Genomic DNA, 22,091 nt, shown 5'->3' on the forward strand with positions numbered 1-22,091 from the left:
ACCAGCCTGCAAGGCTTCCATGAACGTCTTTGTGCACTAAAATAGTGGCCCTCACATAAAATTAAGGCTTGCTTTTTTGGACTTTTAAAGAGAATATTTTGAAGATCTAAATGATTGAATCTATGTTTACAAACGGTTGTTTGTATAAAGGTGAAGACAGTGATCACAGTCAAGGTTGGGCAGTGAAGTATGGTGGTACACTCTTTATTAGTTTAATAGAACCTTGTTTTTAGCCAAGGTGCCCTTGTCCGCCTCCACCAACAGATTTGGGGGGGAGGGGGTGTTTTACTGGAGGAGATAGTAAAAAGAGGCTATATTGGACTTCTCTTTTTGTGGGAAAAGAAGACTGTTCTTGGCTCTAATACTGCTTGAGAGTGCTGAATGAAAAAGGAAACATTTCACTCTCATTTTTTGCATAGAAGGAAGCTGTTTAGGACACACCGATGGAAGTTACGGCTTCCAGCTCATCACTTTCCTATTTTACTATGAGTATAAAGCATTTATTGCATGCTATTTGTACATACAAATAATGGGGTTTTGTACAATAGTTTATATAACTATATACATTTATATCACTATACAATTTTTATTATATGTATAATATACATGTAGGTACAGGTAAAGGTTTTCCCCTGACATTAACTCTAATCATGTCCGACTCTGAGGGTTGGTGCTCACCTCCATTTCTAAGCCAAAGGGTCAGCATTGTCCATAGATGCCTCCTAGGTCACGTGGTCGGCATGACTGCATGGAGCACTGTCATCTTTTTGCCAGGGCGGTACCTATTGATCTAGTCACATTTGCATGTTTTTGAACTGCTAGGCTGGCAGAAGCTGGGGTTAATAGTGGGAGCTCACCCCGCTCCCCGGATTCAAACAAGTTCAGCAACTCAGCAGTTTAACTCTCTCTCTCTCTCTCTCTCTCTCTCTCTCTCTCTCTCTCTCACACACACACACACACACACACAAATGGTACCTAAACTATTATAATCCCTCTGTGCCCATTAGATAAGTCTTAAACCTGATTTCTCTACAGCATTTTCTGGTATTTGTACTCACACAAAACAGCAAAGTCATTATATATTGAAGTTGCAGTTGTGTTCTGCAGTTCTGAAGGGAGCAGCTTCCAACGCACAGCCAACGTGACAACCATATTTCCCAGAGATACAGTTTTGAATGAAGCTGATAGGGCAGGAGTGAAAATGTGTAGCTTCTTCTGAGTTTCAACCAGGCTCATTTATCATAGAGCAAACTGCTGAGCAAGTTCCTGGTTTTAATCTTATCTGGCCAGGACATTGCAATTTGAGGCTATGGTTGTCTGGAGTGGGGGTGGGTATGATTTGTTCCTGACTGTAAATAGAAATAAAATAGAAACTTAAATCTTTCTGTTTTTTTGCAGCTACAAGGTCTGTGAAAGGTGTACAAGGTGTGGAAATCATTTAAACCAATGCCTTCGCTATTGTATCTAGAGTTATAAAAATATCCCTTGAGCATCCCGTGTTAGAAGTATTCACATATCATTCTACAATATTTGTTTGTGCTGATTTTTGATAAAATCATATCAATACAATGAAAAATACACTATCCTGGCCAGCGATGCCAATAGCAGAATCTAGGAGGTACTCAGATACTAAGCAAGTATGTTATAGTGGCTTCATCTTTTTGGTGATGAGCTTTCCTGAATCAGTCCTCCAAGATCAGGTTGCCAAGATTCTGGTTGATTGAAAGGGTTTTCTTCCCCCTTCACATAGTTTTCTGACGGCCAGAGTGGCAATTCAAGGATAGTTTGGAACCAAATTCCTATGCCTCAGGCCTTTGCTTACTATATCCTGCTAGTTTAGGATGACTGGAATTAGAAATCAATCGATAGTAGTAAGAATGGCACACTAATACCCATAGAAAGAAGATTCCGAGTTGTAACCTGCACAATGGGTCAAATACGAGTAGGTAAATTCATAGTTCAAATACTAGGCTGCGAGCAATTCCTGTTACATTGTTTTAGTGATCTAGAGCTCTTAATACTGTAGTTAGGATATGGGGATCAGGAAACCTCCTTCTAGACTGGAATTTCAGATAGAATATACTCCACTGAATTTTTTTTGCTGAGATCCTTTGAGATACAACGTATTTGTATTGTTATTTCTGTTAGTGATGTCAGTATTGCCAGTACAAAACATTTAGTATGACCTTTCTCACCACGGTATTTCAGTAGTGCTCCTGCTAACAGAAAATGTACAAAATATGACCGTTGTTTTCACAGTTCCATAAATACATGGAGGTATTTATGCTGGACTGTTACCATACAAGTTGCCAGAAGCAGCAGGGAAATACCTCCATGTGGTGATTTGATGTTAGGCTAAGTCTCTGAGAGACTAGGGTTGAAATCCCTGCTCAGTCATGGAGTCACAATCTCTTCGTCTCAGAGGAAGGCAAAAGAAAATCTAGTCTGAAGAAATCTTACCAAGAAAACCCCATGATAAATTTACCTTAGAGTCACCGTAAATAGAAAACACTTTAAAGGCAAGCAACAACTTGTATACACACACAATAGACTAAAGAACAATGAAACATGTTAGCATTAGCAATTTTTTATTTTCCTTTTTTGTTGCATAGGAAATGCAGTACTTGCTTCCAGTAATTGTATTGTAATGTGAGAGGGTGGTAGCACTAATGGTTGAATACAAGTGTTAAACTAATCCACACCAGCTCAAAAAACCTGCAGAGATTTAGTTTTTTTAAAAAAAGAATGGATGCCCACAGTGATTCTCAACCAATTGCAAATTTTTACAGAACACAGTAAAACTAAAATGGTAACTATGAGAGTCAATACAAGGATACTAGAGGCACAAGGGACCCGATTCATAAAAAGGTGGCGACACAAGGGTATTAACACAGAGGTTAATTGATTTTGCAGCAGATATTTCACATATGTATTGGAAGAACTTTTGTTACATCAAATTGGAAAAAAATGAAACCAGGGATATTTATTAGATCTGCACCAGTGAATTGCTCAGTGTGCAAAGAAGCCAACCGTAGGTATATTGTGGCTATTTCCACAAACACATTTTGTAATCTTGAAAAATAACTGCAAAGCCAGTTTCAAATCTTTTTACAGCAGCAATAATAGCAGAGGTACAGGTGAGAGATTGTCCATTCAGTCACATTGCTATATTTAATATCTGTGCTCTCTAAGCATCATTGAGTTGGAATGATACCTCTACATTAAACTGCCAATCTTCTCACTCTCCTTCGCATTTAAATTTATCTCTTTCTTTTGGAGAAGAATTGTTTACTGATCTGAGGCTTGCCACTCAATGCGAGTAAGGAAATACTTGGTGAAATACTAGGTTGTTAATGCTTTCTCTTATACTGCTTAGACTAGGAAGGGTCATGAAAACAAAATCCAGTAGATCTTCCTGTGGCCAAGAGAGTTTGTTTAGCAAGAGAGTAACACTTATACCTGAGCAGAGTGCAGAATTAAGGAAGCTCTAGGCAAATGAGCACCACCTAGGAAAATTTTCCTTCATGTCAAATGATGCATGTACTCAAGTTATATGAGACAAATCTTGTTCTGCCTTCATGTAGAGCTTGAGTGGATGTGAAAATCAGGTCAAATCTTGGCAACAGCAATGTGCTGAAGTTATATTTGCCTTAGAAAGAAAGAAAAGTGCCCAAATTTGGATTTAAAAATATACACCAAAATCCTATGTTAATGCCCAGTGACCATTCATGAATCGGGCCCAAAGTATATACATAGTTTTGAAGGAAAAAAAATGCAACAATGAATGAAACTAAAGAGCCATATGAGGTTGGGTTTTAAAAGGTTCTTTAAAAGTTTGTTTCAATATAAGGAGGTCTGGTGTGAAGAAGGGTCAAACATGGGTACCTGGTTTGAATATTGTCCATTAAGAAACCACTTTCAAGGTCAGTTCCAAGCTTGAGGATTGTTCCTTACTTTGAAACTTGACGTCTTCTGAGATTGAGCTCTTAAAGAGTTCTTATGGATGCTTTAAGCAAAAAAAAAAAAAAAAAACAGAACAGAACAGAATAAAACCCTACCAGGCAAGGATTTTTTTTTTTATTTTGAACCCCATGCCTTCCCTCAAGAATAGAGAATGCCCCCCACAAATAATACTGAATTTTAAGTTAACTGTATATCTTCAAAATACTGAAAACACCCAAAATCAAGAGAAAAAAACCCAGAAGTTGCGTTCTCAGTGAAATATCTTTAAACCTATCTGACAAGAACCAAGTCAGGAAAAAAAACTAACATAACTTTGAGTAATATTCATACAGCTCACTAAGCATTATGGAATAGCATGCATTAATATTGTACGGTTATTTTACATCACCTATATCAGAAGGTTCTGACAGACAGCGAAGGCTACTGGTGTAGAAAAATCTTACTTCAGAAGAGCAATATAATACAGATTTCACAGGCACTACATTTTTAATATATCAGGTATTATGCTGGTTTTCTTATATTTTCTTTCTGTCCTAAAGCTGGCATTTATAATAATGACCAAAAAGGCAAGGATTGAAGTAAACAGAAACTAGATACCAAAGTTGATATATTTCTTTCTTTTTTCAGATTTATATTAGTGCATAGTTCTCATGCAGATAAACACTGCTATGCATTTACATTGTTGGAAAGCAGAGTGAATTGAGCCCAAGTTGTCACATTTTTGTAAATCATTTTGCCAGCCTGTAATAGCACCATGTAATGGATTTGCATTAAACATTAAATTGATTTCAGAATTGGTGACACAGTATTCACTACAGTTAAGTGCTATGGAATAGCTTCAATGTTACCTACTATATATCAAAGCAATTTTCATCCCACTGCTTTTTTATTGGAAAAAAATAAAAGGAAAATGTACTCGATACTAATTAGACTATTGCACAGCCTTGGACTTGATGGTGGCATAGCTGGGTTTTACTGTCAAACAGTAATACATGCACTGACTTCAAGACAAAATTGGCTTTCTATGCTTGATTTAATGGAAACCTTGCCTGGTAGGCAGAGTTCACTTCATGAGATCTCCAATAGGTTTCATGAAAGATTGGTTTGGTTTAGGTGCCATTGAAGCTCTCCTTCCATTTCTATGCCGGTTGTGGTTTGCAATGTTTGTTCTATGGAGGCCTTCTACCAAAGTAAAATTATTATTATTATTATTTTAAAAAGAAGATATTTCCAGAGACACAATGCAAAGTATAATAGTAAGTGACATTTTTTAAAAAAAACACAAGGGGCAAAAAAGCGGTTTCATGTTATGTATTTGGGGTTTTCATTGTGTATATGTGTACGGTAAATGTTAACACTGTCACTACAAAGCTGCAAAATATATAGAACGAAAAGGATAGAGTGAAAGAAAACCAGGTAGAGGGATTTTGCATATTCCTGTGGGCTGACTGAATACTGTGGAGCTGGAAAAGGTTCTATTCCTTTACTCTTCAACTTTCCAAAGAGAAGAAGGAGAATATAGACAAGGTATACTCATGGGTGATATTGGCCTATCATTTAAAATATATATATAAGATGAATAATTACAATATTGCAGGGGTGTGCAGAATAATAGTAATAAGCTAGAGTCCTATTTTGAAAAAGGGTCAGGGGAATAATAATAATAATAATAACAATAATAAAAAGCTATTTTCGGTAGTGTCAATTCCAAGTGGGCTCCTGTTTGTGTTTTGTGTGAGGAAGCAGAAGTCGGTGTTGTGCGTTTGTCAGTTCCCAAAGAAAAAGATCAGAAAGAAAAATGGTTTGTACAAAGGATGAAAAGCAATTTTGGAATGGGCAAGTGCGCGTGTGAATCTGCTTTCTAAGTGTGACCTGGGATTATTTCTCTATTGTCGACTGTACACCCCATGCCATTGTCTCCCCTCAGATCTCCGTTCTCTGCTCTACTTCGAGGAATAAAACTCTGTTTGTTCTCCACACCTGAACAGATCTGAATTGCTGTGTTTCTGCATGATAATCAGATGAACCACCATTGAATTTAGTGTCTTTAATACTTTACAACTCCGGTTGGTAAACACCCCTGACCGCCCTATCTAACATTTAAAGCCTTGAAAACAATTCATTTTGACTCAATTCCGATCAGAATTTTCCTAACTTTACCATCTTCAAACTTAATATGATAAAACACCTTCAAAAATACAGCATATCTGTAATGTCCATTTACAATGGTTCTTCAGTAGCCTATACTTCTCAAGCATAGGAATATGCTATACTATTGAGAAAAGAAAAAAACAATAACTGTATTTAAATACATACAAAAAGGAAACAGGAAAGTTTTAAACTTAAATCCAGTTCCCAAAGGAAAAAAAGCAATTCTATGAATGCTGCCTTTATAATGAACAATCAGAAATTCCACTAAGCTAATTTGACAGAATTTTTTTCCTCATTTAAACAACATTACAAAAGTCCTGCATTATAAAATAGGGTAGAATAAATCAGTGTAATCAATAAAACTATACAACATACAAATTACATCGCTTCTGCGTGGGCAGCTTTGATTCTCTCTCTTTGCGGCCATGACTATGACATGCTCACTAAAAACAACTATCTGCCCAAACTATTGCTTAGTTTGCTTTGTTTTTCTTTTTTAAAAAGGGTGCAATTTTGTTGTATATACAACCAATTCACTGGTAATACCTTGGCTTATAGCAAGGTTCTGACAAAATGTTTGTCTAGGCTTTTTTTCCCTTCACTGTGAAGCACTGAAAGCTGCTATTTTTTATCTTTTCTTCTTTTTTTAGTGCACATATGTCTTAATAAGGTAATGCCCTGCTAAGTGCTATAGGGAAGGCAAAAGATGCTGGCTAGTGGATGTGATACCATAATACTAACAATCACACAATACAACAGAGCAAATGACTACTCAACCACTTATTTGACATATATGAAAATCCAAAACATTTTTTTCTTTAAATAGAGAATAACCAGTAAACAATTTTCAGAACTTGGAAGTTTAAAAACGTGCATATAAAAATGGGCATTATATACTTTTTATTGAATGTGGGTTGATTGCAATCTGCTAATAAAAATGGGTGTGGGATCTGAAGAAAAAGGGATTTCTTTTTTTAAGGCTTGCTTGTGAAAGGAACAGTTGTAAAACAAAAAAAATTGCTTGAAGCAGGGTTCAGCTTAGTGCTTCACAGTTTGACTGCTTCTCTAAGAAGAGCCCTTCCTGCGTGTGCATTCAAAAAAAAAATCACAACAAAAAAGTACAAAGACAAACACCTAAAACACACTGCATCAATTGCAGCACCGACTTTGGTCAAATAAAAAAAGGTCAAAAGAAAAATCAAGAATTGCTAAGCTTTTCTTCTACATGATATAAGCAGGTATTGCATATTTTCATATATCTGGGAGAAAAAAATAAAAACAAAACAAGAGGAAGACTCCAAATAAAATGTAAAATGCAGCAACATCAAAAATACTGATAATCTAGCATCTACAGATCTTAGAATAGCACTGCCACTGACCATACAGGACAAGAAAACACTACCCCTATCTGTGGAACAACTAACGCTCTACTCAGTTCTAAGATGCTGAAACTGACAATGGCTGACATAAAAGTCACATTTACAAAAAAGTGTCTCCAAATGCTTGACTAGGGAGAAAAAACCCCTTTCAATATAGGAACATGTGCAACAATTCCACAAATAATCGCTATCCAGGGCAAGGCACATTGATATGGAATTCTTTTTTTTTTGTTTCGTGCAAATCAAGAAAACAAAACAAAAAAAAATAGTTTTAGGGAAAAGATGAGGAGCAAAGTGTCTTCCCAAGAAATTCAGTTTACTTGATTGTATAGGACAGTAGTAGAAACCCTTCTGAAGGGCCGAACAAACATAGTTTAAAGGCAAGTGCCTGGATTAGGGATTACAATATTGTGTCTTAATGCACTCTACTTTACCCTACATTAACTATATAAAAATTAGTTACTAACACTAGAACATGCAGAGACTTTCTCTGATTAGCTAGATCAGCCAACCAGAACGTATATATATGTATAATATAGGAAACCTTCTTAAAGTTGCATGGGAAGCAAAGGGGTGCTCCGCTGTCTGATAGAAAAAAATCTCTTGCATTTTTTTGCTGTTTTTTTTCCTCCTTTTCCTTTTTTTCTTTTTTGTACATAAGATACAGGACATTTGGGGTCCAAACTCTTCTTCTTCATCATCTTTTGTTTTGTTTAAGCAAGTGTCCTTGCCTCAAACTGGCACAAGATACATAATCAGCATTTTGCTTCTGTATTGCTGCCTTTGCAGTCCAGGAAAAAATAAAGCCAGTTCAGGGACACAAAGGGGTTCTACGTTCTGGACAGCTCTGTCATTATTATTATTATTATTATTATTATTATTATTATTATTATTATTATTATTATTATCTCAAGGGCCACGATCCAATGCAGGGAGAGGCAGGCTTAAAGCCGTTTGTTCCAAAGGGCTTAAGCACACCTACTTCCGTGCTGGGTTGTGTCCAAGGGATTCTGAGAAGTGATATACCCTATATTGCCGGAAACACAAATGATTTGTCAGAATTGGCATAATTTATTATAGTGACTTTTAGCTTATAAAATTAACAGATATTATGATTTAATTTTAATTATGTGCTTTGATAACAGAAAATGATTAATTAGCATTTAATGTAGATAACATATTGTGGTAAAAGCACCATTAAATTCTGTTTTTTAAAAAATTTCCTTCAGTTTTAAAGGGATACAAGTTTAACAATAAAAAACATAAAAAGCAAAAATAGCTCCCCCTTTTTTTCTCGCAAGGCTGTTTTTTACCCCAATAATTTAGAGTCCTGGGGTGATAGGACTTGGAAAACAAAAATAGAATTTTCAACAATCTCTATCTTACAAAGATATTTAGCTATCCAATGAAATTGCACTTTTCTCAATTCAAAATTCGATTGTTTTGATTGACTTCTGTCAGTTTCTATCAAAACAGACCAACTTCCCCATCTCCATGTGAATTTTATGTCATTGTTGAAAATTGTTACAAATGCTTTATGTAAGTGCAGCATTTAAACCCTTTTTTCTATTTCACGTAAACAGCAGTAGGTTGATCTTTCATATTTCTCTGCAACTTGGGTGGAAAATCAACTTGTTGATAATGTTCTTATGATTCATGTCATACATCTAACTAACCGCAGACTGCAATTAAAAAAAAAGAACTGATATGTTACAGAAAAAAACAAAAAGCAAAACCCAACCCCCAGGTCTGTCCTGTAAATTCTGTATTGCAGAATTCAGCTACTGCAAAAGTTATCATTTAATGTGTGTTCCTTGTGATTTCTCAAGAAGTCTCACACCTGTATGGGGAAAAAATCAGTGAAAATACTGTAAAACAGGCGCCATATGGAAAGTGTTATAACAGCAAGTCAGTAAGCAGCCAGAAGGCTGGCTCTACTACCAGTGTCCCTAATGCTTACACTACCAATTGAACACTTCAAGAAGTATGAAGCCCAAACATTTCCAGCACCATATGAGAAATTACATCGGTCACTAAGGTGTTCTTATTTTTTTTTTTGTTGAAAAAAAATCCCCCTCATCCCCATGCCCCCGAACAATGTTACGGCCTTTGTTGATCAACCATAACTTTCGCCATTTTTTTGAAGATAAGCAGTTGTTTGCTATCAGTATCTGTTCATCTTCCCTTCCACAGAGGTGAAGTAACTGCACTGCATTGCGGCTGCTTCCATGTTACAGAGTTGGGAAGGAGTCAGGTGGTCGGTCTGGCAGATGGTGGGAAGCTGTGAGTTTTATCCCAGGTACCAGGACTGCAAGGAGGAAAAAAAAGGGAAAAGAAAGAATGGTTAGTATGTGTGGCAATAATGGCAAAATGACAGCAGTTTGATGCCTCTAAGTGGCATGGGTCCATTAATTATGGAATCAAATCAATCTGAACCTCACCAATATTAATCTCATCAATTTAAAAATTGCAGGGTTTCAGGAGATGTTAAAATGATAACACAGTATTGCAATTATGTAGTATGGATATACTTTGAAACAGACACTCAGAGCTTGGAAAAGTTGTCTTTCTGACAATAAACTCCCCTACAACCTCTGAGAATGCCTGCCATAGATGTGGGCAAAATGTCAGGAGAGAATACTTCTGGAACATGGCCATACAGCCTGGAAAACACACAACAACCCAATAAACTCCCCATTAGCATGTGTTATGGCTGGAGAGGATTCTGGAAGATTATTTCCCAACCTATTTAACCCCTCCCATGTATATGTGAAAGTGAAAGAAATCAGCTTATATATATCTTAGTTACAGTTCTACACCAACTTTCTTCCAATGAGTTTGGCTCATTAAGGCTACCTGAAAGAGTTTCAGTGTGTTGGCTGTACTACATCAGTGGCTCCCAACCTTTGGTCCTCCTTGTGCTTTGGACTTCAATTCCCACAATTCTTAACACTGGTAAGCTAGCTGGGATTTCTGGAAGTTGAAGTCCAAAACACAAGGAGGACTAAAGGTTGGGAGCCACTGTTCTGCACTATAGTTGTACATTCTGTAACACATAATCAGCATCACACTAGACTGTGCCTTCCTTTAGTGCGAAAGAGTATGCAGCAATCATCGGTAGAGCTGCAGTCACTTCATACAATCCTTTTTGTGTGAACTTGCAATGTGTGAGGCAGAGTATTCATGTGATCTTTCCTACTAGCTAGAATACAGCAATGTTTTTCAGAGGTTGTGGAGGGAGGTATCCTAAATCTCATGATGGAATACCCCACGTTTTAGTGTAGAATAGCAGCTGGAGGGATTCCCTAATGCACCCTTAGTCCCCAGGGCTGTGGTGGTGTGCTTTGGTGTACCTCCGCTGTCTAGCTCATTCCAATGAAGGAGTAGGTATACACTGTGCCCTTAAGCCTGCTGTTGCACATCTGGGGAAGGAGTAGGAAGTAGTTTCCCTCAAAATCTTGGTCTTGTTTTGCAACCTTCTTGTTATGAAAGTAAATCAGGCACTAAATACCATAAAATGGAATGGAGTAGCCATGAATATTTTTCAGGGCATTTTCGGGTGTACCTTTGAAAGAGGTGAATGCACTTATTACCCCAACATTTGGAATATATTTCATTCCCTGTGAGCTCAGAGTAAGGACTGACAGTTTATCCAAAAAATCAAGAAGTCACTCAATTCACCAATGTATGATCAGCTTACAGCATCAATTCTGCACTTAAAAGAGATCCCAATGATCTAATTTAAAATGGTGACAAGAGCTTGGGAAACTATATTACAAGTTGGAGGAGATGCCATGGCTGAAGAATCTGGAAGCTATAGTTCAAATATGTTTCAAGTGCTGATCCTCCTAGTATGAAATGCTTGGGATAAGGCCTCACTGCTTTGTAGTCAAAGATCAGACATAATGGCAAATAAAAAAACAAACATTGACAGTATCTTTACATCAGCTTTCAAATATCATGATTCAAGTAACTCCTTTGTTATACAATGGCTGCCAAAATTCTAATATATGGTTAGGATGTTTCTCATTTACTTTTTAATTTATTGATTTGCTTTGCCATTTAAAAATTGCTTATTGATTTAATAACCCCACCTTTCTCCCAGACTTCACAGACAAGTTGGTTTCAAACTTAACAGCTTTCAATAAAAAACATAATAAATTACATGAAGTAACATAAAAATTAAACTAATTATACTATTAAACTGTAAATAGAAAAAATGAAAATACTGCACCAATAATACATAAGCAGTAAAATATTTATAGGTTCAACACATCTGCCCAATGACATCTCTAATGGTAACATACAGTAGTAATTTGTTGAAGGCTTGCATCAATAGTGTTGGAATCACTTAAAGGGCCAGACTTAAAAGTGTCTTCAAAACAGAGTTTATTGAAACAAAAGGAAAAGGATGCAGGGATACTTAAATGCAGTTCCACTGGTCAAAAACTCAAAAACCCAAACCAGACCTGGTTCAAAAGGGTAAACAGAAATGTAATCCAGATCAACTGGATGCAAAAAGCAACAAATCAAACAAAGTGCTCTAAGGCAAAACAAAAAGGCACAGTACACAAATGGTTAACAGAGGGAGTTGTAAGAAAAGAAGCGTCTCAGCCGAAGTCCAAGGTCGAAGCACAAAGAATCCAAAGCAGCGTAGCTCCAATGTCTGCAGAAGCAGCATCTCCAGCCAACCCTGGTTCAGGTCCAAACTGCAGATCCAAACATGAAACAGGCAGCAGCAAAACTACAAGAAACTTTCCCAATACTCAGCACACGAACGCACACCAACACCTTGCCTTCTGCCAAGACCCCTTTACCCCTGAACCCACTTTTATCTACAAACCATCATCAGAGGATGAACTGACGACCGCCCCATCACCATCTCCCACAGCTGCTCCCAGCTCTACACGTGAATTCCTTTGACTCTCCCTCCAATTCCTCCATCTCCCGTCAAGACTTAGATCCCCCCTAGAATCAGTTGGATCCCCTGATTGCCAGTCTTCACTCCCAGAGAACCCCATAAAGGTACCACTAGTTGTTGGTGCCTCACAAATAGCTTGCACTTCTCTTATCTTAGTCCAATCCATGGTGCCTCCTTCTTCTCCTTCACTCATTGATCCATCATCCCCAGAGAATCCCTCAAACGACTCCTCATCTGTAAGTGCTGTAAGTATGTCCCGGATCCTCTTTCTCTGCTGCTCTTCATCAGATTCCTGCTCCCAAGTAACCCCTTTTCCCCTTCTGACACCCATACTACTGTCTGCAACATCATCATCCCCAGAGAATCCCTCAAATGACTCCTCATCTGTAGGTGCTCTAAGTATGTCCCGGATCCTCTTTCTCTGCTGCTCTTCATCAGATAATAATAATAATAATAATAATAATAATAATAATATATTATTATTATTATTACATGTATTACATGTAATATATTATTACATGGATGACCTGAAGCTGTATGGAAAAACGGAAACTGAAATCCAGTCTCTGACTAACACTGTCCGAATTTTTAGCACTGATATCAGCATGGAGTTTGGCTTGGACAAATGTTCGACAGTGGCATTGAAGAAGGGAAAAATCATTGAAAGCGAGGGCATAAATATGCCTAATGGCCAAACAATAAAGTGTGACCAGCCAGAGGCCTATAAATATCTGGGCATACTACATCTGGACAACATCAAGCAGGAACATGTGAAAACTGTGGTCAGCAAAGAATACACACAAAGGGTCAGAAAAATTCTCAAAAACAAGCTCAATGGAGGCAACACCATCAAGGCCATAAACACCTGGGCTATACCTGTCATAAGATATACTGCTGGCATCATAAATTGGACACAGATGGAACTAGACAATTTGGACAGAAAAACAAGAAAACTCATGACCATTCATCATTCACTGCACCCTCGCAGTGATGTTGACCGGCTATATCTGCCTAGAAGATCAGGGGGCAGAGGACTCCTACAAGTAAAACAAGCAGTCAAAGAAGAAGAACATGCCCTGGCAGAATATGTAAAGCAAAGTGAAGAACCTGCTTTGATTGAAGTCAAAAATCAGAAACCCCTCAAAGCACAGCAGACAAAAAACCAGTACAAGAAAGCCACACTACAAACTAGAGCTGACAGCTGGCACAACAAAACATTGCATGGAAAGTTCCTTGACAAAATTGAAGGAAAAGCTGATAAGGAGAAGACCTGGCTGTGGCTCACAAATGGGACCCTGAAGAAGGAGACAGAAGGCCTGATCCTTGCAGCCCAGGAGCAAGCCATCAGAACAAATGCAATTAAGGCCAAGATCGAAAAATCAGCTGATGACCCAAAATGCAGACTGTGCAAGGAAACCGACGAAACCATTGATCATATCCTCAGCTGCTGTAAGAAAATTGCACAGACAGACTACAAACAGAGGCACAACTATGTGGCCCAAATGATTCATTGGAACTTATGCCTCAAGTACCACCTGCCTTCAGCAAAGAACTGGTGGGATCACAAACCTGCAAAAGTATTGGAAAATGAGCACGCAAAAATACTGTGGGACTTCCGAATCCAGACTGACAAAGTTCTGGAACACAACACACCAGACATCACAGTTGTGGAAAAGAACAAGGTTTGGATCATTGATGTCGCCATCCCAGGTGACAGTCGCATTGACGAAAAACAACAGGAAAAACTCAGCCGCTATCAGGACCTCAAGATTGAACTTCAAAGACTCTGGCAGAAACCAGTGCAGGTGGTCCCGGTGGTGATCGGCACATTGGGTGCCGTGCCAAAAGATCTCAGCCGGCATTTGGAAACAATAGACATTGACAAAATCACGATCTGCCAACTGCAAAAGGCCACCCTGCTGGGATCTGCGCGCATCATCCGAAAATACATCACACAGTCCTAGACACTTGGGAAGTGTTCGACTTGTGATTTTGTGATACGAAATCCAGCATATCTATCTTGTTTGCTGTGTCATAATAAAATAATAATAATAATAATAATAATAATAATAATAATAATAATAATAATAATAATAATAATAATAATTTATTTGTTTGACCAGTCATATGACCATTTCAAAGTGCAACATAAATAAAAACAAGGCAAAAGGGATGGGAGGACAGGCAGCTGACCATCTGTTTGCTGACAAAATCTTATTTTCCTGATTCTTCTTTCAGGAAATGTGCTCTTTTCTTGATAGCTTTCAGGATAAAAAGGCTTACTCTAATTATGGTGGATCTTTCTTGTCCTTGCAAGAGGACTTCATCAGATTCCTGCTCCCGAATAACCCTTTTTTCCCTTCTGGCACTCATACTACTGTTTGTAACGTTACTACAACAAATAGGAAGACCTGAATGAATCGCAAACCCATGTAACATAAATAATTATTTATTTGTATTATGCCAATTAATTAATACACTTATCTTAGCAGTGCACAAAATTGGCTTTAAAAATGAATGAAAATAGTAAAAAAAATGAATTGACAATAAGCTACTTTTAGATGCCAACTCAAATTACTTTAGGGCCATTGCAGACAGACCCCATATTCCAGGATCTGATCCCAAGTTTTCTGCTTTGGAATCATAGAATCATAGAATAGTAGAGTTGGAAGAGACCTCATGGGCTATCCAGTCCAACCCCCTGCTAAGAAGCAGGAAATCGCATTCAACGCACCCCCGACAGATGGCCATCCAGCCTCTGCTTAAAAGCCAAGGAAGGAGCCTCCACCACAGCCTGGGGGAGAGAGTTCCACTGTCGAACAGCTCTCACAGTGAGGAAGTTCTTCCTGATGTTCAGGTGGAATCTCCTTTCCTGTAGTTTGAAGCCATTGTTCTGTGTCCTAGTCTGCAGGGCAGCAGAAAACAAGCTTGCTCCCTCCTCCCTATGACTTCCCCTCACGTATTTGTACATGGCTATCATGTCTCCTCTCGGCCTTCTCTTCTGCAGGCTAAACATGCCCAGCTCTTTAAGCTGCTCCTCATAGGGCTTGTTCTCCAGACCCTTGATCATTTTAGTCGCCCTCCTCTGGACGCTTTCCAGCTTGTCAACATCTCCCTTCAACTGCGGTGCCCAAAATTGGACACAGTATTCCAGGTGTGGTCTGACCAAGGTAGAATAGAGGGGGAGCATGACTTCCCTGTATCTAGACGCTATACCCCCATTGATGCAGGCCAGAATCCTGTTGGCTTTTTTAGCTGCCGCATCACATGCTTTAGACTGGGTTATATGAGTCTGCACTGCCAGATAATCTGAGATAAACAGAAAACCCAGGATCAGATCCTGGGATATTGGGCCTGTCTGGAAGGGCCCTTCATTTCTGGAGTCAGAACCAGAACTGATTCCAAAGGCTAAAAACTAGAAATGGTTCCAGAGTTTAAAACTATGCAGAAACGATGGGTGCACATGTGTTACTCAGTGGAAGCTGGCAATGATGTGCAGATGCTGGGCTGCTTCTTGTAGTCCACATGATTTTTTCTCTACATCTTCCCCTAGGAATTGATGTAACCTCCAAACAAACATTTGGATTATACCATGACTTATCAAGGCTGGTATCCAGTACTAAGATTATGGAATCATAACGTATGAATTTATAAACCATGAGTTATGGATCTGTAACTCATTTGAACTCAATAAAATGATGTATTACAAAACACCTGAATAAATTACACCCCATTTCACCTTTAGAGCCAGGCGCTAGTGGAGGAGGTTCATTTAGCTTCAGATCAGGGAACAAGGAGAAAGATTCCCGCAAGTAAGCCTGCAATAAGCAGAAGGGCCCTTGTGGCAGGCTGGCTCTCAGATAGGAGAAGAAAGGTGTGCTGGAAATGGCATCCTCCTCAGCAACTGGCTAGGAGCTGTTATTTAATTACAGTACACAGGATGGAGCCCCCGCTGATGTAGTGGGTTAAAGACTTGTGACTTGAAGGTTGGGCTGCTGATCTGCAAGCTGCCAGGTTCGAATCCCACCCGGGGAGAGCGCGGATGAGCTCCCTCTATCAGCTCCAGCTCCATGCGGGGACATGAGAGAAGCCTCCCACAAGGATGGTAAAACATCAAAACATCCGGGCGTCCCCTGGGCAACGTCCTTGCAGACGGCCAATTCTCTCACTCCAGAAGCGACTTGCAGTTTCTCAAGTCGCTCCTGACACGGAAAAAAAAAAAAAAGTACACAGGATTCTAGCACTCTCAGTGGTCTAAGACTTTTGGCTTACAAAGGGTCTTCCCATTTTATTGTTACAATAACATGTGAAGTAAATTCTGATGTCTAATTCTCCAAAGTCTAATATCATATCCACTATACTTTCAGACTCTCCAGGAATCTAGTTTTTATATATCTTACCAACAGGGAGCCCCTGATGGTGCAGTGGATTAAACCCTTGTGCCGACAGGACTGATGACTTGAAGGTTGAGTTGCTGACCTGAAGGTTGCCAGTTCAGATCCAAGCCGGGGAGAGAGCAGATGAGCTCCCTCTATCAGCACCAGCTCCATGTGGGGACATAAGATAAGCCTCCCACAAGGATGGTAAAAACATCAAAAAACATCCGGGCATCCCCTGGGCAACGTCCTTGCAGACGGCCAATTATCTCACACCAGATGTGACTTGCAGTTTCTCAAGTCACTCCTGACACACACACACACACAAAATCTTATCAATGAACTAACAATCAGTCTTGTATTGTCTTTTTTTTAACAATAGCACACCAGTTATGTCATAATATAATGTATCTACACTGAAGCATTTTAAGATCAGTGGCCTATACTGATCAAATTAGATAATGGTACCTGTTGATAAATGGTGATGAAAATTGAGGCTTTTACTGTCCCTATAGTTTCCATACAAAATACATCAAAATTCCTACCATATGACTTAAATTATAATATTATCAAACAAAGTATTTTTTTCTGTTTTAAGATTTCATAATTTTTGCTTTGGAAATATCTGTTAAGCATCCCTCATCTAGAATTCTGAAATCCTCCAGAATCCAAAATTCCTCACATGGGTGGTTGAGATAGTGACAGCTTTGGTTTCTGATGGTTCAATGTATACACTTTGATTCATGCACAGAAGTATTAAAATGTTATGTAAAACATAACAAACTATATTCAAACTATATATAAATGAATTTTGAATGAAATGAAATATTTCATTGTGTATGGATATGCAAACGCAGGTATTCCAAATCCCTCCAAAATCTGAAATCAAAAACACTTCTGGTACTTCTGGTACCAAGCAATTAAGGGATATTGTATAAGGGATTATGTAGAGAAACTAAACAAATAAATATTACTTTAATACATATTTGCATTTGAAACTTTGGTGGAAATGCTTAGTTTTTTCATTCAATTAGTTAATTCTTAGGTCTTTTACAAAAAATACATGCATATGTTTGTATATTAATACCCATGCATGTATATTTGTGTGTGCGTGTGTCTATACATGTGTGTGTTAACATTTTCCCTATCTTTTTATTGCATTACTTTGTGAATCAGATGTATTATGTAACATTTACTCAAAAGACAGAACTTTAGAAACCTGGGGAGCTACATCAACTCCACTGACTAAATCAAAGTACACCACTTTTATGCTTTCTCTGTGCAACTGTTTTGAGGATTCCTGCATTATCAGTGTAGTGTGTACGAAAAATGAATGAATTCTAACACTATGATCTAAATAGGTTAACTAACATCTCTCCAGTAAATAATCCCATGTGCTCTAATGGAGTATCCTAAGGTAAGTTGTACCTGGCTGTATCTGCTTGGTGGATGGGCATGAGCTCCTATTTCAGTGCAAAACATGATATCGGTAACACAAAGCACCACCAAAAAGTTTGAATTCTAGGTTTATAGAGCTGCTAGCAGAAGGCTAATGGTTTCACTAGAGAAAAAAAACCATTTGTTCTGAGTATTAGGTAAACTCAAATCTGCCGATCAAGTTGCTATCTATTTTGTAATGTAAAGTATTTGCCTATCAAATTGCTATACATTACGAACATGTATAAATCCGCAATAATCTTAGAAGCCTTAAACAATGGTGCTATTTAGGTTTTGTTTTTTTTTAAAGGGGGACTTGTCACAAAAGTAGTCCAGGGATTTGATACAACCATCTGGGTGCAAGTATACTCTATCTCACTCAGGGACATGTAGTAGAAAGTTTGAAACTGTAACAGAACATATACATTTTGATAACAGTCACTATGCATTTTGGACACCAGGGGGTGCACTCCTCCATGTCACCTTTTTCCCCTGTCCCACTCACTGCATTAATTTTTTTCACAAAAAAAGTCTGCAGTGGTTTTGCACTTCTCTCAGAAAAGGGGGTGTTGGAGTTCGGGGAGAGGAGGAAGTTTCTTTACCCATCTTACTATTCAGTGTGTGCCTTGCAGACAAGGTTACCCCAGAGCAGCTCTGTAATCCTTCACTGAAATAGGCTTTATTGATTGCTCTGGTCTATTGTTCCCTTTTCAAGTCCCCCAAGTTCAAGTTCATCCTGGTGTTACATCATGTCTGGTTGCTATGAGCAACCAGACAGACCCAGACGTGACTATCATTAGCAAGACACACTCGGCTCCCCTCCCACCAACCTTCCAGTGGCTCTGACGTAGCAGGGCCCACTGCAAACACATTGAAGTATTTATTCAGCCTAATTTATGACCTACCCAGCCAGCGAGACCCCCTCTCCAAAACCCAACACTGTTGTATATTTAATTAATCAGCCTCTCCCTGGCACTTGGGAAAGTTAGACAAAGGGCTAATTATTGTGTTGTTGCACTCCCCACCCTTTTCTTCTTTTTCTTCTTTTAATAGTTGGGGGGCGATTAGGGAGGGGGTAGAAGAGAGTTGAATATTTGCATGGGAAAGAAACTTACAAGGCTCACGCCATTTGCACCCTCTTCCCATAAACACCTTTCTCCCACTCTCCTGCCCTCCTGACATTTTGTGAAATACTTGAGCTGCTTAAGGGAATTAGAAAAAAAAATCTGATGTGAATGTAACTCCTTCAGAGTTGGTATTCAGTAACACAAATCAACTCATGACATGTTTAAATTTAAATGCTAACCACACACTCTGAGAGTTACTTTAAAGGTTAGTTTTTAATCAATAGAAGTTGCTGACTCTGGAGTTTTTGAGCTGCGCACTGCAGCTCTTGTGCCTTTGTCTAAGCCTTAAGGCTTTCAAACTTTTTTTTTCTTTTCTTCTTTTTTTTTTCAAAGATGATTTTAGCAATGATTTGCAGACAGAGTGCTATTGTGTTCTTGGTGAGCAACATGTCAATAAAGGAGTAGAATTACCCTGTGCTGGGGGTGTCAATATGACTCCTGAATGCACCAATCACTCCGGACAGGACGGAAAACTCATTTAACCCTTTCTCAATCCAACTACTTTTCAGAGATGCTGGTTCTTATATATATTTAACTGGCTCCAAAGTTATTTTTCAAAGTGAGACATCCCCAAACAGCATTTTATAAACAGTACTATACTTATGAGTCACCCCCCACTCCTATCCTAAAATCCTACATACTGATGCATTTACTAAAACCCCATCTTTTAGTAGAAAGAGAGTGTTTATTGGATACAAGGTGCATTTCTGAGTATGTACATACTTATGTACATATATATGTACATCGGGCGGGGGGATACACTGATTTTATTACGGTTATTTTAAGATCCCCGCTATTTGATTCTACAACCCCTTTGTTTTCTGTTTTTAGCTGAATGCTTGGAATGGCAGTCAAATTCTATTTCTGATGAACTTGTAGAGTTACTACTACAAGACAATTTAAGCTTGAAAATATATGACCAACAGATTACTATTAATTTTCTACTAAATGTGGGTGGTGGTTTTTTTGCATGCTAGATATTTGCAACCAGGAAAGACTTTCTCTTTCTCTGTGTGTGTGAGGGGGAGATATGGGAATATTATTTCATTTATTCTGTTTGGAATGGATTTCCTGCGAGAAACGGTTACTGTGCCTATACCTGCCCATTCTCAGCAATTCTGCAGCATCAGATGATCTGAGACTGCTGCCTGGCCGGCATGGAAACATTTTGCTTGCTTGCACCCAGGGCTATTACAGTTCAGTGTTGTCCTAAAATGGCACTGTCCTTTCTCCAGAGCTCAAGGTGAAACATCAAAAAGAATTCTGCAGTCCACTACAAGATCTTCGCTTTCCTTTCTCCAGTCAAATGAAGAAGTAATCTCATCAGGTTGAAAACTGCTGACTAAGGATTTAATAAAGTGCCTGCAGATGTGTGTCATCTCTAAGGTATTCAACTCATGTAATGCAAAACAGTTCCACATTGAATGTGCTTATAAAATTCCATTTAACCATTGCTGAGCTCTGTTTTAATATTCTCGAAGGGGTATTATCACACTCCCCCCTCCCTAATTTACAGCACAATGAAAGTTGAGACTCTATAATGCCAGTATCCTAAAATCCTCACAGCAGTAAGGTTTTATGAACCATAAACAATATCTACTTGACTGAATCCTAAACAGGAAATCTGAAATGGCAATTACATTACTTAGAGAATGTCAATCTATATCTAATGTTAGCTGAAAGAGGAGAGGGAGGCTTTGAAAAACAACCCTCCTAATTCTGCTTTTGGTATTCACCACCAGTTTTGATTCTGCTTGTTTTTGTGTGCCTTGAAGTCATTTCTGACTTATTGTGACCCTACCATGACCCTACCATGGGGTTTTCCTGGCAAGATTTGTTCAGGGGTACAGGTTTGCACCTGGCGCTATGAGGCTGAGAAAGTGTGACTTATTCAAGAACACCCAGTGGGTTTCTATGGCAGAGTGGGGATTTAAAACTTGATCTCCAGAGTCATAGTTCAGTGCTCAAACCACTATACCACGCTAGCTCTCGACTGCACTTAGCAGAACAGAAATAGGACAAAAGTTCTCTGAAACCCACCTGGAATATTTTTTTTATATTTATTGTCTGCCATCTTGTCCAAAAGATTTCTATCTGTAAATTCCCCCTAAATAATGCCATGTTAGACAAAAAAAAGTGGTTACTGTAAGATATAAGAAATTGTTGTTTTTCCAAGCACAAAAAAGTTAAATTGATTTTTCAAGGGCAAAGTCTAATACTCTGGGAGGAGGTTGTTAATGTGGACTCCAGAACTGAGTGTGATGAGTTCATTTGCTTTTGAAGTCAAATTGGCTATTTAAAGACATGCATACAGTTACACTGTTCTCTGACAATGTCATAGATTAGGATTCATGAATGTCCATGGTGTTTTATCAATTTACAAAATCTGTTTCCTGTTCTCCCCAAGGGATTCTCTCTAAAATCCTGTTGTGGTTTTATACTGGTATAAATGTAATTATGCAAGCATTTCCACCTTCTTAGAGGTTGAACAATAGGTGGTATCCTATTCAAGGATGCAAAAACCTTGTTGCCTGGAAGTAAACTGTTGCACAAGTGGCTGCACTGTCTTGGAAGTTCTGTAAGTGTGATCCTTAGTTGTGAGTGAGAAGCTGGATTATAAAGGAATTGAAAGGCCATACTACCTGTGTGACGTCATGACCACCAAGGATGCAGGGAGATGTTTCTCCCTTTTTAAAGTGTAGCGTAGCTTGACTTAAAATGTATGTACTAGAGGCTT

General features: G+C 38.5%; 1 protein-coding gene across 10 annotated transcripts in view; it reads right to left on the reverse strand.

Annotated features, from left to right (window-relative positions):
- Positions 1–2,571: 2,571 nt before the first annotated feature.
- The window catches only part of nfia (nuclear factor I A), a 576,988-nt gene continuing 557,468 nt past the window's right edge, over positions 2,572–22,091 (reverse strand). For all 10 annotated transcript variants that reach the window (XM_062979580.1, XM_062979577.1, XM_062979578.1 and 7 more), the window contains one exon: positions 2,572–9,801. In XM_062979580.1, the coding sequence (XP_062835650.1) occupies positions 9,784–9,801 (18 nt within the window). In that variant the 3' untranslated portion in view covers positions 2,572–9,783. The remainder of the gene's footprint in view (positions 9,802–22,091) is intronic.

This window comes from Anolis carolinensis, chromosome 4, assembly GCF_035594765.1.
Source record: "Anolis carolinensis isolate JA03-04 chromosome 4, rAnoCar3.1.pri, whole genome shotgun sequence".
NCBI classification, from domain to species: Eukaryota; Metazoa; Chordata; class Lepidosauria; order Squamata; family Dactyloidae; genus Anolis; species Anolis carolinensis.